Raw genomic sequence first — 13,977 nt, 5'->3', positions numbered from 1 at the left:
GTATATATAATTTCCATATATATAATCAAGCTGGGAGTATTAAACTTTTTTTGTACCTTTTTGGCAGTCTGGTTTAGTTGGTAAATTCTTTCTTTGGATAGTAACAGTAAATGTCTAAAATAATACAAATAGAACTAAAACGAAAATACATTGACATATAATTCTATTCATGGGCTACATAAGTTAAGGATCACTGTATCCAGATAGTCATATAGAAAATATATCTTTAAAATGCCCAAGGCAACACCTGACTAGAAAAGTTTCTTGAACACATAAGAAACCAGCTGAGAAACATGCATTTTAAACAGAGATGTAATAAAGCCCTTAGGTTTACCTTGTACATATCTATCATTTTTGCTTTAAATCCAGAAGTAAGATTTATCGTCATTTTAGGAGTAAGTATGTTACAAAGATACTTGGGGTAATTGGTATTCTGTGTCTTAGCTATGTCCTGTGTCATCTATACAGTCTTGGTATGAGTGCACATGTAAACTTTGAGCATTTCTTTCAGCACATGGAAAACTTTGAGTCCCACGCAGTTGAACTATAAAATTCTACCAGTGATTTCTACCAGTTATTTTTCAATAGAAAGTGTGATTAACACAGAAGATTAAGAGAGAGAGAGAGAGAGAGAGAGAGAGAGAGAGAGAGAGAATATTGGAAAATGAAGTGGGATCTGAAAAAAATGTCCTACAGTCCTGTAAAACCCCAAATAGAAAATAAGAAAGGGAAGGGAAGAAGGGAATTGCCGTGGTCAGTAGTTTGCTTTCTGTAACCACACACAGCCCAGGGTATCTGCAAATGGCATGTTTTGTGGAGCGTCACACAGTTCACAGCAATATCCATTAGACAATTGTTGAATTTGCGTTCTTACACTTCCCTACCAAGTGAGGGCTGGACTGCTTTTATCTCCACCTCCTTCCATTTTTCCTAGAAGAGGGACCTGAGCTGAGCCGCACGAAACATGTGGTACTCTGTAACATAGGGAACTGCAATTTTTTTTTTTTTTTAGCAGTAGGCATTGGTTTCACACTTACAGTTTTATTTCTTCCTTTTCCCTCTAATATTCTCTGCTGTTGTCCTTGATCTGTATAGGGGGAAGTTGTATGGTTTCCTACCTTGAGTTCCTTTTATTTAACAAGCCTCCTCTTTTTGTTTGTGTATTTCCTTGATGTCTTTCTTTTATTGACTTTCCTCATTTATTTGTGGGAAATGATTCAGCAGGATAAGGAGATAGACAAAAATCTCACCATATTATTAAAAATGGATTGTATGTTTTGCTTACAAGGTAATTAGTATATGCATTTTGTTAACTGTACTAAATCAGGATTCATGGCAGTCAGTTAACATAAACCCCATATATTGTGCAGTCTGTAGGATATTCTAATAGCCCATGAAAGAATCTATCCCCTTTAAAGACCTTGTTGTGTAGTGGTGTGTCTAATCTACAGCATGTGAATGGAATTAATCTGTATCATATAAATAATTTTGCCAGGATGGTGGAATTGGTTGCTGAATAGGAATAGAAATGTTTTTCAAGCCAAAGAGAAAATTGGGTCTTCTAATCATGTGAGTTGAAAATTGACCTATGGACAGTGATTCTACTGTCTCCGTGCCATACATGTTGTGATAGCATCAGTCTGTTACTGCTGCTGACACACGGACAGTGATTCTACTGTCTCTGTGCTCCAGGTGTTGTGATAGCATCGGTCTGTTACTGCTGCTGGCGTGTGGACGTGATTCTAGTGTGTGTATGTGCTCTAGGCGTTGTGATAGCATCAGCCTGTGATTACTGCTGACGTGTGGTTGGGATTCTACTGTCTCTGTGTGCTGTAGGTGTTGTGATAGCATCAGTCTGCTGTTGTTGCTGAGCCCCTTTGAGAAAAAACTCCCCAAACCATGCTGATGTTATGAATATGTTCTGGTTTCCTAACCTTACATTTTTGTATCTTTTAACCTTGGGATTTAGTTATTGTAACTATTTATAGATGATTATTTAAGGAGGAAGTGAGAAACACAAATTGTATGTGATAAGACTTCAGACAAGGCAGAGGTCAGTTTAGAAGCCCATGATTAAAGCCAAATTTCAGTGTTTTTCGAAGGTCTTTTCCTTTTGTTTGAGGCTCTGACAAGAAACTATAAACAGGAACAAGGTTGATAACCTAAGCTTAAACCCTGCCTTGCTTGTATACAGGTGTGTGGCAAGCTATGAACTTACTCTGAGCTGGTGAAATTAGTTACTTTACTTCTGTATTCATTCTTGTGCAGTCTCCCCATTACAAAGAGAAGTACCCATATATAAGTGGGTCAGAGCATGGGTTCAGAAAAGCGAAGAGAAAGAAGAAGTGATTAACAGGCTCTGAAACTCTGTTTAACATTTCCGGATCAAACCAGTACCAAATTCCTAGGACATAGTAGGGAGTCCAGCAGACAATAAATGAGGTGGCAAAGGCGACTGTCATCTTCAGAGTTCTCAGCCGTGCTCTTGGGATGTTAGTCTTGGATTGATTCAGCTGTAGTTCTATTAGATAGAGGAAAAAGAGCAAATGTTTAAAGTCAGCTTCCTCACAAAGCCCAATGATAAAAAGTGGAAGAGAGGTTCACTAATTTACCTATTGATTATAGGAAAAACAATTCCAACCATCTCAATTCACTTGAAAAGATTCCTACCCCAGCCCAACCAGGTGTGGCAGTGCTTATTTGTAATACCAAGGGAGCAAAGGCAGAGGGCTAGCCTAGGCTCTCTAATGAAACTGTCTCAGCAAAGAAACAAACAAGCTTTTAGAGCAAGTTTTCCTCTAGGAAAGAATGAAGAGGAGAGTGCTCTTCAAATCAAACCAAGGAGGATTTGAAAAATGGAGGTATTTACACAACTGAATATGACATTGGTTGTTTGCTATATTCTAGATATCAGATATTTGGTGTATTAGCCCAGTAGAAGCATACCTTCAGTGCTTGGTGTAGTAGCCCAGTAGAAGCATACCTTCAGTGCTTATCCTGAGTTTTAATGGAGTAATTATCCTTTATTCCTTTAAAATTTTTTATTTATATATGTTAATTATGCACAGCAATGACTTCATTCTGAGATATGTCTGTATATGTACATATACATATCTATATCCAAATACCATATATATGTATTTGTATGTGTGTATGCATCTATCTATCTGTCTATCTGTCTGTCTGTCTATCTGTCATCTATCTATCTATCTATCTATCTATCTATCTATTATTTAGACCATATTCATTCTCTCCTCCATAGCTCTCTTGTCCCCTTTCTATTCTTGTCTCTATCAAAAAAATATTGTTTTATTCCATGATGGAAAATGAGAATATGTAATTAGCAAACAGATCTTGTCTATAAATTGAGTATATTGTGAAAATACTATTCCAAGGGGGGATTGTGAATTATTAAATGACCTAAAATTTGTGAACTGCTTGCCATAGTATTTAATACACTACCACTCTGCCTAAGTGTTGCTGTTTAAATACTGTTTGTCAGTAGAGCTGTTGCTGGTGATTTGAGTGTGAGTAGGCTGGATCTGGGGATCTGAGAGCAAGGAAGCTGCCCCCGCCTTCTTGCTGTAGGCTATCTTGGGTGAGCTAGCCTAGGCAGTGATGGAGAGCTTCCCTGCATAGTGTTGATGAGGGAAAGCTGGTGGGCTGACCAACCCAGCTACCACCCAGGCCCAGAACCAGGGCTATGAGTTGGCCCACCCTAACATCCACCTCATTTATTAACTGTTGAAGCATGGGCAGGGATGAACCTACAGGTCCAAAGCAGCAGAATCTCCATGAGACAGGACAACAACAGGATATCCAAGAGGAGCCCCAGTGAGAGCCCATTATCAGTGACATAGAAGTCAGAAGCCTCCAGACAGACCAATGCCTCATAGCAACAAACACTTGCAAGTAGAGATGAATGGACTAAAGGTAAACTGTATGACTCAATGGGCCACACTACTGCTTCCATAACAAACAAGGTTCTTTTCTCTCTCTCTCTCTCTCTCTCTCTCTCTCTCTCTCTCTCTCTCTCTCCCTCTCTCCCTCTTGTTCTTTTGTCTTTTTTTTTTTGTCGGGGGCAGGTTGCAAGAGCAGAGGTGGATGCAAGGGGACAGGGAAGTAAGAAGAATACATGGTGTGACACCCACAAAGAATCAATAAAGGTTAAAAGTATTGTATGTCTACAATTGCTACTAAAATCTTAGGAATACATACTGTGTGGATTTTGATGAAGGACCTGTGTGAGGGTGAAGATGATTTTGGCATTGCAGATCAGCATGATGAGAAGAGGGAAAATGAAGAGGCAGCTGAAGGTGAAGAAGTTGTAAAACGCTTGGTGCCACCATTGTGGGAAACTGCAGTGTGTCACACATTGAGAGAAAACTTCTGCTTGCCCAGAGCCATCTTCGAGGTAGATCATCCTGAAGATATATAACTATGAAATAAGAAGAACAACTTACGTGTGTCTTCTCCCAAAAGCATTCCTTTCTTCACGCTGCTAGTCCCCATACCTAAAGCAGTTTCTAAGTTCCTTGGCATCACATTTTTACAATTATATTGAAACTTGTGAGTGAGGTTTACTTGAACCACGTTTGCATTAGTTCGGATGACCTGTAGGGCTTTGTAATTGGTGGAATTATTTCAGCCTTGAAGAACAATGAGCACTTGAAGACTTAAGCCTCGCTTACCCTTTCACTTCCCCCATACTTATGCCAAGCAGCCTTGTTGAAAGCGATTTTGTTCGTTCTATATCCACAGTGTTTAACACTGTGCCTTTTAGATTGTATCCGTAAACATATGTATTCAATTTGTTTTAGACATTGAAAGGCCTAATAATATGGTATACTTTTTAAAATGGCCAAAGCGTATAAACGGTGTAGAGGCTTCTGCCCTGATAATATTGAGTGGAAGATAGACGTGAGTAGTGACCTTGGAAGAAAAGGCTGGTAGAAGGCAAACCCCATTCCTGTTTCTTACAGCCTGAGAAGTTATTATAAAACCTGGACACCAGATTTCAGTACAAAACTTCAATTTTAGAGATAAAAAGCTTTAATGGGCTGATAGCCATGAGCTCAATAATGGATGTCACCTTGAGCAGTCTCAGAAAGAAGTTAGCTCTGAGGCAACCAAGAAAACTGAAATTGTATCTTGGTGGCTGTATCTCCTGGGATAAGAAAACTTCCTTGTGTTTAAACACCCTGAGGCTGCAGATAGGTTTCTTCCACGGTATCAACACTAAGGCTCCTGGGATGCTTCCCACACAGGTCCACTAAAGGAGTGCTTGCATCCTTAAAAGACCTGAGCTTCCTTATGCTATTTTCCCTTTGTCCTTTTGTCACCCCTGGGCTGTGGATTATGCTCATTGTTAATATTAAAGCTGATTGGCCAATGGCTGGGCAGGAAGAGATTGAGCGCAAGAGCCAGACTAGGAGAATTTTGTGAAGAGGTAAGACAGAGTTGGGCCAGAGGCTGCAAGCTGCCCAAGAAGCAAGATGTGAAAGAACTGGTAAGTCATGGGCCAAATGGTGATAAATAAATATAAATGGGTTAATTTAAATGTAAGAGCTAGCTAGTAATATGCCTGAGCAATCAGCCAAACATATATAATTAATAAAAGCCTCTGAGAGTTTATTCAGGAATTGGCCCATACTCTTCAAAAATATCAATTTTATGAACATGGAGGTATGCAGGAATGTTTCCAGCAAAGAATACTTAGATGACAGCATGGGAGCCACCATATAACCTTGGGTATTTGTTGTTGTTGTTGTTAAAAGGGCAGAAATCAGGGAAGGTCTGGGAGGAATTGGGGAAGTGGAAATGTGATCAAAATCTAGTGCTTGAAAACTTTTTACTTGTATTTTTAAGGGCAGAAAATAAACTAGGAACACAAATGAAATTTTAATAGGCATGTAGCTCTCTTAAACAGAGGGTAAAGTCAAGACTGGTAAAGAAATGCTGTATTTCCAACTTTTAAAGAGCTCAGAAAACATTTGGGAGCGAAGACAATTGTGGTAGTTTGAATGTGAATGCCCATCATAGGCTCATGTATTTGCATGCTTACTCCTCAATTGAACTGTTTGGAAAGATTAGGAGGTGTGTCTTTGTTGGAGGTATGTTCTTGAGGACTGGCTTTGAGGTTTCAAATTCACTGCAGGTCCAGTCTTTGCTGTCTGTCTGCCTGTCTGTCTCTGTCTCTGTCTTTCTAGCTCTCAGCTACTGCCCCAGCACCATGCCTATTTGCTTCCTGCCACAGTGATCATGGATTAGCCCTCTAAAATGATAAGCAAGCTCTAATTCAATGCTTTCTTTTATAAGAGTTGCCTTGGTCATGGTGTCTCTTCACAGCAATGGAACAGTAACTAAGAAAACAGCAAATAAAAAATGCTAATATTTGGTGATGTATGGGTTAAAGGTATCTGAGAAATCTTTGTATAGTTCTTACAATCTTGCTCTGTGTGTGAAATCCTCTTTTAAAGTGATATCTTTATCTTAAAACTTTAAGAAGCATAATTATAATCTATTAATGAAAACATTGTAAGTCGTTTAAAAGAATACATTCCAGGGCTGGAGTGCTGGCTCAGCACTTACAAGTGCTTGCTGTTTTTCCAGAGTGCCTGAGTTTGGTTCCCAGTGCTCAACTCATGAACATGCCCACACACAAATAAAAAAGAGTTGAAAAACAAATCAGTAAGTAAGTTCTAGTAGATGCTCATTTTTTTTTTCTGACTCATGAAGCTCATTTCTTATCTTGTCATTTCAAGTGTTCTCTGGAGAAACTTCATTTTACTGTGTAACATTATCCAGATAAAAGAAGAGAAGAAAAACATTTTCAAATCCAGAGCAAGTAAATTTGAAACAAGTGCTTTTGTTATTATCAAATGATGGTAAATAAATACTCTTTAAAAATTTTTTTCTCATTGAATAAGATATTTTAGTTACTTAACCATTGGATCTGGATTTCTTTACTTTGTGAGATTATGGGATTGGAATAGAGTGGCCTCATTTTAAAAGGATTCTGAAATATCATTTTCTTTGTAGATTAGAGAAAAAAAACTTGTATTTTTTTTTTTTTTTTTAATTCGGTGCTTGGTCCTGCCTAAACTTGTGTCTTATATTTGTAATTACAACATTGACTTTTCAGTTTGAGATCTTTTATCAAGTAAACAATAAAGTTTAAATTAATCCACTAGAGGGCAACAAAGGATCATATCATCAATCTCAAAAACCAAGAAACCCAAACAGGTCTGCTAATTTTATTCTAAAACCCAAGTCAACTTCTCACCACATTACAGACTGAGTCTTTCATTATCACATACTTTTCAGCTTGACTTTATTTAAACTGTAGTGTGAAGTAGATCGAACATATATTCTGTCTTGTTCTTATCAGTGTTTATTTTGTCATAATCTAGAACATTATTTCCCTTCTTTGCAAACAATTCCTTCTTAAAATATGATACTGTGTCCACAACAGGGGATTTAGTAAGTGGATACTGTGGAGTTAATGTTACAATCTTAATTCATGACAGACTAGTTTAAAACCAGAAGTTCAGAAAAGTACATGGGGATTCAGAATCTTACCCATAAGTTAATTGGTTTTAGCCTTGGTTCAATGTATTTTGTTTTCTGCACATTTGAGTGGTTACTATAGGGATCCACTTTGCTTTCAGTGGTTCCTTTGTCCTTGGATTCTTTCTCCAATTTCTGCTTATCTTTTCCTCCTTTATCCATGACTCTTGCTCTTCAGTGTTTGTTTCATTTTGCCATAATCTAGAACATTCTGTCTGCCTTCTTTGGAAGCAACTGAAGATACTTATTTATTCTTAGAATATGATCTTCTATCTGCACTTTACCAAAGCAGCTACAACACAGACTAAATTTTTCTAAAAGCAATTAATTGACTTCTGTTTCTCAAGCTATAAAGGAGAGATCCTAACAGAATCTTCCTCTCAATGAAGTCATGACAACCGAATTGTTACATGCAAAGCCCCTATTATGGTGCCCACACAGCTAACAATGGATAAATCTCAATCATCATTATAAAAAATTGAGGCACACATCTTTTCTTTGTATCCATAAATATTTAGTCACACATCAATATTTATACTGTAAATTGCTTTTCTTTCCTGTAGGATAGAATTGCCTGATGGGGTAGAGTGTAGTAGTTAAAACCTCTGGCTATAAGTGGCCCATGAATGCTTGTGGGCACCGTTCACAGATCCCTGACCCTTAAGATATCAGCTTCTGTGTTAGTCCTGAGTATGTGCTTACTGTGCGTGCATTGGACATTAAATGGGGGAATAACCAATGACAAAGCCCTGAGCTACAAAGGAAACTCCAGGTCTCTATTGTTTGGGTTGGTTTTAGACAGGCTGTAAGGCCAAGGTGGCCTACCAATACACAGGATTGGCAAGGATAACCTTCAACATCTTGTCCTTTGTCTCCACCTCCCACGAGCTGGGGGTTACAGGTATCCCACCCTGTACAGGTGTGGGTTTCTGTAAGCAGAGAAACTGGAGTACAGGACAGGGCTCAGGACAAAATGCAGGTTTGTCTACTCACAAAGAGGACCGTGGACATATGCTGAGAGGGTTCTGAGTGCTGAAACTCATCCGGAGTATCACAGACTGTTTAAATCCTGATGTTTAGCTGGTTATTTGGAATTTAAAGATCAATACAGTTTTGATGTTCTCTTGGGGAAAAAAAAAATAAAGAGCCAGGAAGTCATTTGTGAGAGTTGCTGTACCCATGATACCTCAGCAATAGAGCTGCATAAAAAGACTTAAAAAATGATGACATCAATAGACACGCTAACCTGGAGGGGAACTCTCTTAGATGCCACTGCTAGACAAAGAACTACAGGCAATTAACAACTGAGCGGGAGAATTAGTCTGGTGAGCCCTCTTAGTGGTGTCCAGTACCAAGAAAGCGCTCATTCCTAAATCATGTGTATACAAGCAACACTAAATATACTAAGAAAATTGTATTTGTATCTTTATATATTTATTTTTACATTCTATCAGCAAAGATCCCCATGCATATGCAATGTAATATAATTTTTTTTTTTTTTTTTTTTTTTGGTTTTTCAAGACAAGACAGAGTTTCTCTGTGTAGTTTTGGTGCCTGTCCTAGATCTCTCTCTGTAGACCAGGGTGACCTCAAACTCACAGAGATCCTCCTGGCTCTGCCTCCCGAGTGCTAGGATTAAAGGCATGTGCCAGCCTGGTGGTGGTGGCGCACACCTTTAATCCCAGCACTCGGGAGGCAGAGCCAGGTGGATCACTATGAGTTTGAGGCCAGCCTGGTCTACAGGGGGAGATCCAGGAAAAGCGCAAAGCTACACAGGGAAACCCTGTCTCGAAAAACCAAAATAAGAGGCATGTGCCACACCACCTAGCACAAGATAATATGATTTTTATGCTTATATCTTAATTATGTCTAATATTAATTAGGTTCATAAATAGAAATAGGCAAATAGCCCTATGAACAAAGTAGAGTAGTGTGATTTATACCTTGCCTATAGAATTAATTGTATCATATTGACATTTCCACTCATTAGACATACCCTGGGCATCTCATATAATATTCATGGGCTTAATTTCTTCCTGCACAAAATGAGAATGCTATGTAATTTGCAGTGTTGTAGGGAACACTCATGGAATAGTGCCTATAACACATTCAGCACAGTTCTGACACATACTCCGTCTTAAACTGGTACTTACCACCTCATTATTATTGCTATTACTGAGTTCAGCACGCTACGACTGTGCTTAAAACGTTTGGAGTATTGCTCATGGGAGGTTAACTATTTGTTGAATTTGAGCTGTTTGTCAAGTTCAGAAGTTCATTTTACTCAGTAAATAACTCATGTGTCAAGGCAAGTCTCCACATATCTTCAGACCATGCTTCCTTACTCCAAAAACTAAGGAGTGTCCCATGTTTCTTCCTACAGGCTTGTGTTAGCTGTAGAATTTAAAAGCTGTTTTGGTAATACTCCACACGAGCAAGATAAGCCAGAACATAAACTCTTCCTGCAAATACTTTGCAACTCTGCACTCTGTGGTCTTAGATGACTCTCATTAAGGAATGTGATTTTAAATTATGTTCGGCCACACCTAAATTAGGAAATGTGTGGCCATAAATCAGAGCTCCACCCAAGGCTTGCCTGCTGGTATATCTTCTTCCCTGTCTCCTTCTTCTCTTTTTCCTTCTTTTTTTTCTCTTCTAACTTACTTTTAGAAATGATAAGACTTCTGTTATCATGTTCTGGCACAAATAGTTTTCAGTGAGTAGCATAGTTTTGTATACCTTAAGAAAGTTTACCGATTAGTATAAATGCAAGCTAAAATTTTGAAAAATTTGAATTATTCCTTATCTATATAAGTATTTTCTTTAGCTCTTTCTTGAAGAAAAAACATTTTCATTCTTATAATTCAGTTGTTTTCTTGCTGACTTCAAAAACCTTATTATGAAGAAAAGAAAAAGGGAAACCTTCATTAGGTTTTCATTCCTCTAATCCTTTTAAAATCATTTTATATTAAACTTACTACTTCTTTGTCTTTTTAGACTTGTATTTTTAAGTTTTTTATATCCAGTTGTACATATATTTTTTTGTCTCCACAAAGAACGACATGCCCCCTCCACCTGCCACTAGCTCATTCTTTGTTTCATCAATATCTGGTCCTGTATTGGGACTTAACGTGTGTTTATCTTCTTTGAGAAAATTTGCCAATAAGCATTGCTCATACTTAAAGAAAGAAAATAGAAAATGCAAGAACATAAACCTTAGCTAAATAACCTCAATTCAAGGGGCATGCCTGTGCAACCTAATCTTAGCATGTACTGTCCATGTAGGAGTAATTATGCTTTTCTCCAGGTAAATAAAAGCATTTCAGTTTTCCCCATTTCTTCTGCCATGTGACACATTAATTAAATACCCTTTCTCACAATTCACTGAGAAAACGTTTACTTGGTGCCTGGCAATACTTAGTGAATTCTGCAGAGCAGTTTTAGTTTTTAGAGATATGGACAGTTTAGGATGTTTAGACAGATTTCTGGTTTTATAGGTAACGTTTTTACTAGATTTTAGGAACTCTTACTTCCTATGACATTCTTATACCCTGGTTTACCATATAGAGCATTAGAAAGCATAAAGACAATTTATTCATCTGCTAATGACAGGCTCTTTATTATTTGCAAGAATTTGGTCATGTTTTCTTCAGTAATCTGATTTTTGAAGAGTCAGCTTCTGCAGGACAATTAGCCAAGAGCAACATAATAACCAAGATAATTCTTTCTCGATTGCAGTGAGAGAATTCTTAGTTTGTACATAATAAATCCCAAGTAAGAAAAATTTAGCTATCTTCCACCTATATACATTTTATAGCTCTTAAACATTCTCTCAATTAACCATTGAATCCATTTCAACCAGAGCAAAACGGAAAAAAAAAAAAAAAAGAAAACAGCAGGAGCTGAACACAAAGGGGGAAACACCCACAAACCCTGTGGCATGGGGGGCTGAGGCAGGAGTCTTCCAGTTTGAGAACAGCCTTGGCAATATAGCAAGACACTACTTCAAGTCCGCTGAAGAGAAGGAATGAGAAAGCAAGAGGTTGAGCATGTATTCAATCGTGAGAGGATTTAGGGGGCAGTTACTATGCAGCTCAGATAGTACTAGATATTTTAATACGTTATTCATCTGATCATCGTGAAAGCAAGTGAAGTAGGCATTTACCCCATTCTATGAATAAATTCAGCAGAAACTCAGAGAGGTTAAGAAGTTTGCCCAAGAAAACACAGTCGTCAGTGTTGAAGTCTACTCTGGCTTCCCAGTTCTTTTTTTTTTTTTTTTCCTAAATAAACATAAAGGTTTTAATTTTAACATAGTATAACTACATACAACAAAAAATTATCAAATAAGAATGAATTTACAATATTCAGGACATTTGTAGTTAGCATAATCAAAGGAAATAATACATTATTTATCCTATCATAGTGAATCCAAAGTTTTACAGCTAACTTGCTTTTTACCATAACAAAGAGAAACTGCATCTGTAATTATCTAGTCTTCAACTCCATCAAAGATCCAGAAGGATGTAATACTATCTACCAATAGGGACATTTGGCTGTCTGGACAGTCACCTATTAAAGGCCCACACAGCAGGTGCTGCCTTAACTCAAGATTAGATACAAAATTACCACATTCACACAAGCTCATGAGTAACGGTTTACCTGTGGTCCTGCAAACACAATACTGAGCATCCAGGCTAGGCCGATCATGGACTGTTCAAGCTTGCTGTTGCTTTGTACAGCAAAGGGCCGAGTAATGGCCAGGGAGCGGTCCAGGCTAATCACTGCCATCATGAAGGCTGGGGCATACATAGAGAAGAGCTTCAGGTAGCTGAGAACTTTGCAGAGGAACTCCCCAGCATACCACTGTACTGTGATGTTCCACATGCCATCCAATGGCATGACAATCAGAGTCTCCAGCAGGTTGGCTAAGGTCAAATGCTTTAAGAGCACCTTCATTCTGGAGAGCTTTTTCCCTTTCTCCCTCTTCTGAGTCCACTTCTGCAGCTTCAATAAGAAAGACGCATTAAAGACGGTGGACAGGAGAAAAAGGAAGAACGTCACTGTTACTCGGATCTTCCCAGATAAGGTGAGTGAGGGGAGCTTGTCCTGTATCAAAGGGATGCTGTTGTTGATGGCTGAGCAAGGATTTTGGTTCTGCTCAAGAGAATCATTGTTAGCCATATTTCTCCAGTGACAGGCTTCAAGAATTGAGACTCTGTACTTTCTGATGTTTTATTGTAGCAGAACACAAAGTGCTGTTTTATTTCTGCCTTCCTCAGAGAGAAACGTCACAGGTTTACATTTATGTCAAATTTATTTTCCCTAAGATACTCTGGACTTAATGTGAAAGATCAAGGTGAACTTGTTCTGTGGGTTTGTAATCTAAAAGAGTGCTAACAGAAGATGGAAGCACACTCTGAAGGCCGAGTGTAACTGTACCACCTCAGCAGATGGCCTGTTTTTCACAGCGTTTTATTGTAGGCGGAGAAGGACACTTGAAGTCTAATTTTGAAGCTAAAAGTGACTCATAATATTGTTCAATTAACTTTAATGAATACGTTTCCTAAAAAAACTGTTGTGACTACACAAGCGCAACACGAAATACAGAAAATAATTAAAAACCCTGATCCAATTAAAAATCTGTTGTTTGAAGACCACATTTCTCAAAACAATTGTTTTTCTTTTTTCTATTTATTTATTTTGCATCCTGACCACATTCACTCCTTTCTTCCTCCCCCCTTTTCCCCTCCCCCCTCCCCCTCCAAATCACCCCTCCTCTATACTGGCTCAGAAAGGGGTAGGCCTCCCCTGCATCAGCCAAACAATTGTTTTTCAAAGAACCATTGTTGAGTAGTCACAGATGGGCATATATGTTAATTTAAAACTGTCCTACACAAGGCATGAAGCTAATACTTCAACTGTCACAGGCAGCCTGCTCTAATACAAACTAATCTAGATTCAAGTTTATCCATCAGTTTTAGTTGTCAGAATAACCATACTGAAACTATAGTAACATTATTTTTTGCTATTGTGTTGATTTTATAATTGTGGAAATATTGTACTTAGTATTGTTGCACAAAATTGACAGGGAAACTAGATACTGAAGCAAAACTAGATACTTGCATAATTATCATAACTGAATTAATTATATAATATGATTATCGATAACCCTTTATGTCAGATAATCACCTTACATTGAGGCCACTAAGAATCCTTCTCTGTGTTAGTTGATGATCGTATTTAGCCATAGAAATGTTGCTAAGACTTCCATTGGAATTTAGTAAGTCACAGTTGGTTGTTATCAGATTGCCAAGTAGTCTCCTTCCAGCATGCTCAGAGCAGGGGCACTATTAGGACAAAGGCAGCCACTGTGGTTTAGATGGTGCATTTTCGTTGGTTTATTAT

At 38.1% G+C, this 13,977-nt stretch overlaps 1 protein-coding gene across 2 annotated transcripts; it reads right to left on the bottom strand.

Annotated features, from left to right (window-relative positions):
• Positions 1-2,276: 2,276 nt before the first annotated feature.
• Gnrhr (gonadotropin releasing hormone receptor) lies at positions 2,277-12,771 on the bottom strand. 2 transcript variants are annotated; one of them, XM_036201659.1, is made up of 3 exons: positions 12,232-12,771; positions 4,219-4,438; positions 2,277-2,521 (listed from the first exon to the last, which is right to left on the bottom strand). In XM_036201659.1, the coding sequence occupies exons 1-3, from the start codon at positions 12,751-12,753 to the stop codon at positions 2,277-2,279; spliced, it is 987 nt and encodes a 328-aa protein (XP_036057552.1). In that variant the 5' UTR covers positions 12,754-12,771. The 2 variants fall into 2 exon arrangements, with proteins under 2 accessions (XP_036057552.1, XP_036057551.1); XM_036201658.1 differs by having other exon boundaries at positions 2,494-2,521; positions 4,219-4,310; positions 12,232-12,753.
• Between the last annotated feature and the right edge of the window lie 1,206 nt (positions 12,772-13,977).

Source organism: Onychomys torridus, chromosome 10 (assembly GCF_903995425.1).
Source record: "Onychomys torridus chromosome 10, mOncTor1.1, whole genome shotgun sequence".
Lineage (NCBI taxonomy): Eukaryota > Metazoa > Chordata > Mammalia > Rodentia > Cricetidae > Onychomys > Onychomys torridus.
This window is presented reverse-complemented; position numbering and strand designations above follow the sequence as displayed.

Coding starts and splice junctions, on each gene's coding strand:
- Gnrhr (XM_036201659.1), bottom strand. CDS start 12,753: ATGGCTAACAATGATTCTCTTGAGCAGAACCAAAATCCTTGCTCAGCC. Junction 4,439..12,231: donor TTGTGTTTGCAGGACCACAG/GTAAACCGTTAC, acceptor CTTATTTCATAG/TTATATATCTTCAGGATGAT. Junction 2,522..4,218: donor CCTTCATCAAAATCCACACA/GTATGTATTCCT, acceptor TCTATCTAATAG/AACTACAGCTGAATCAATCC.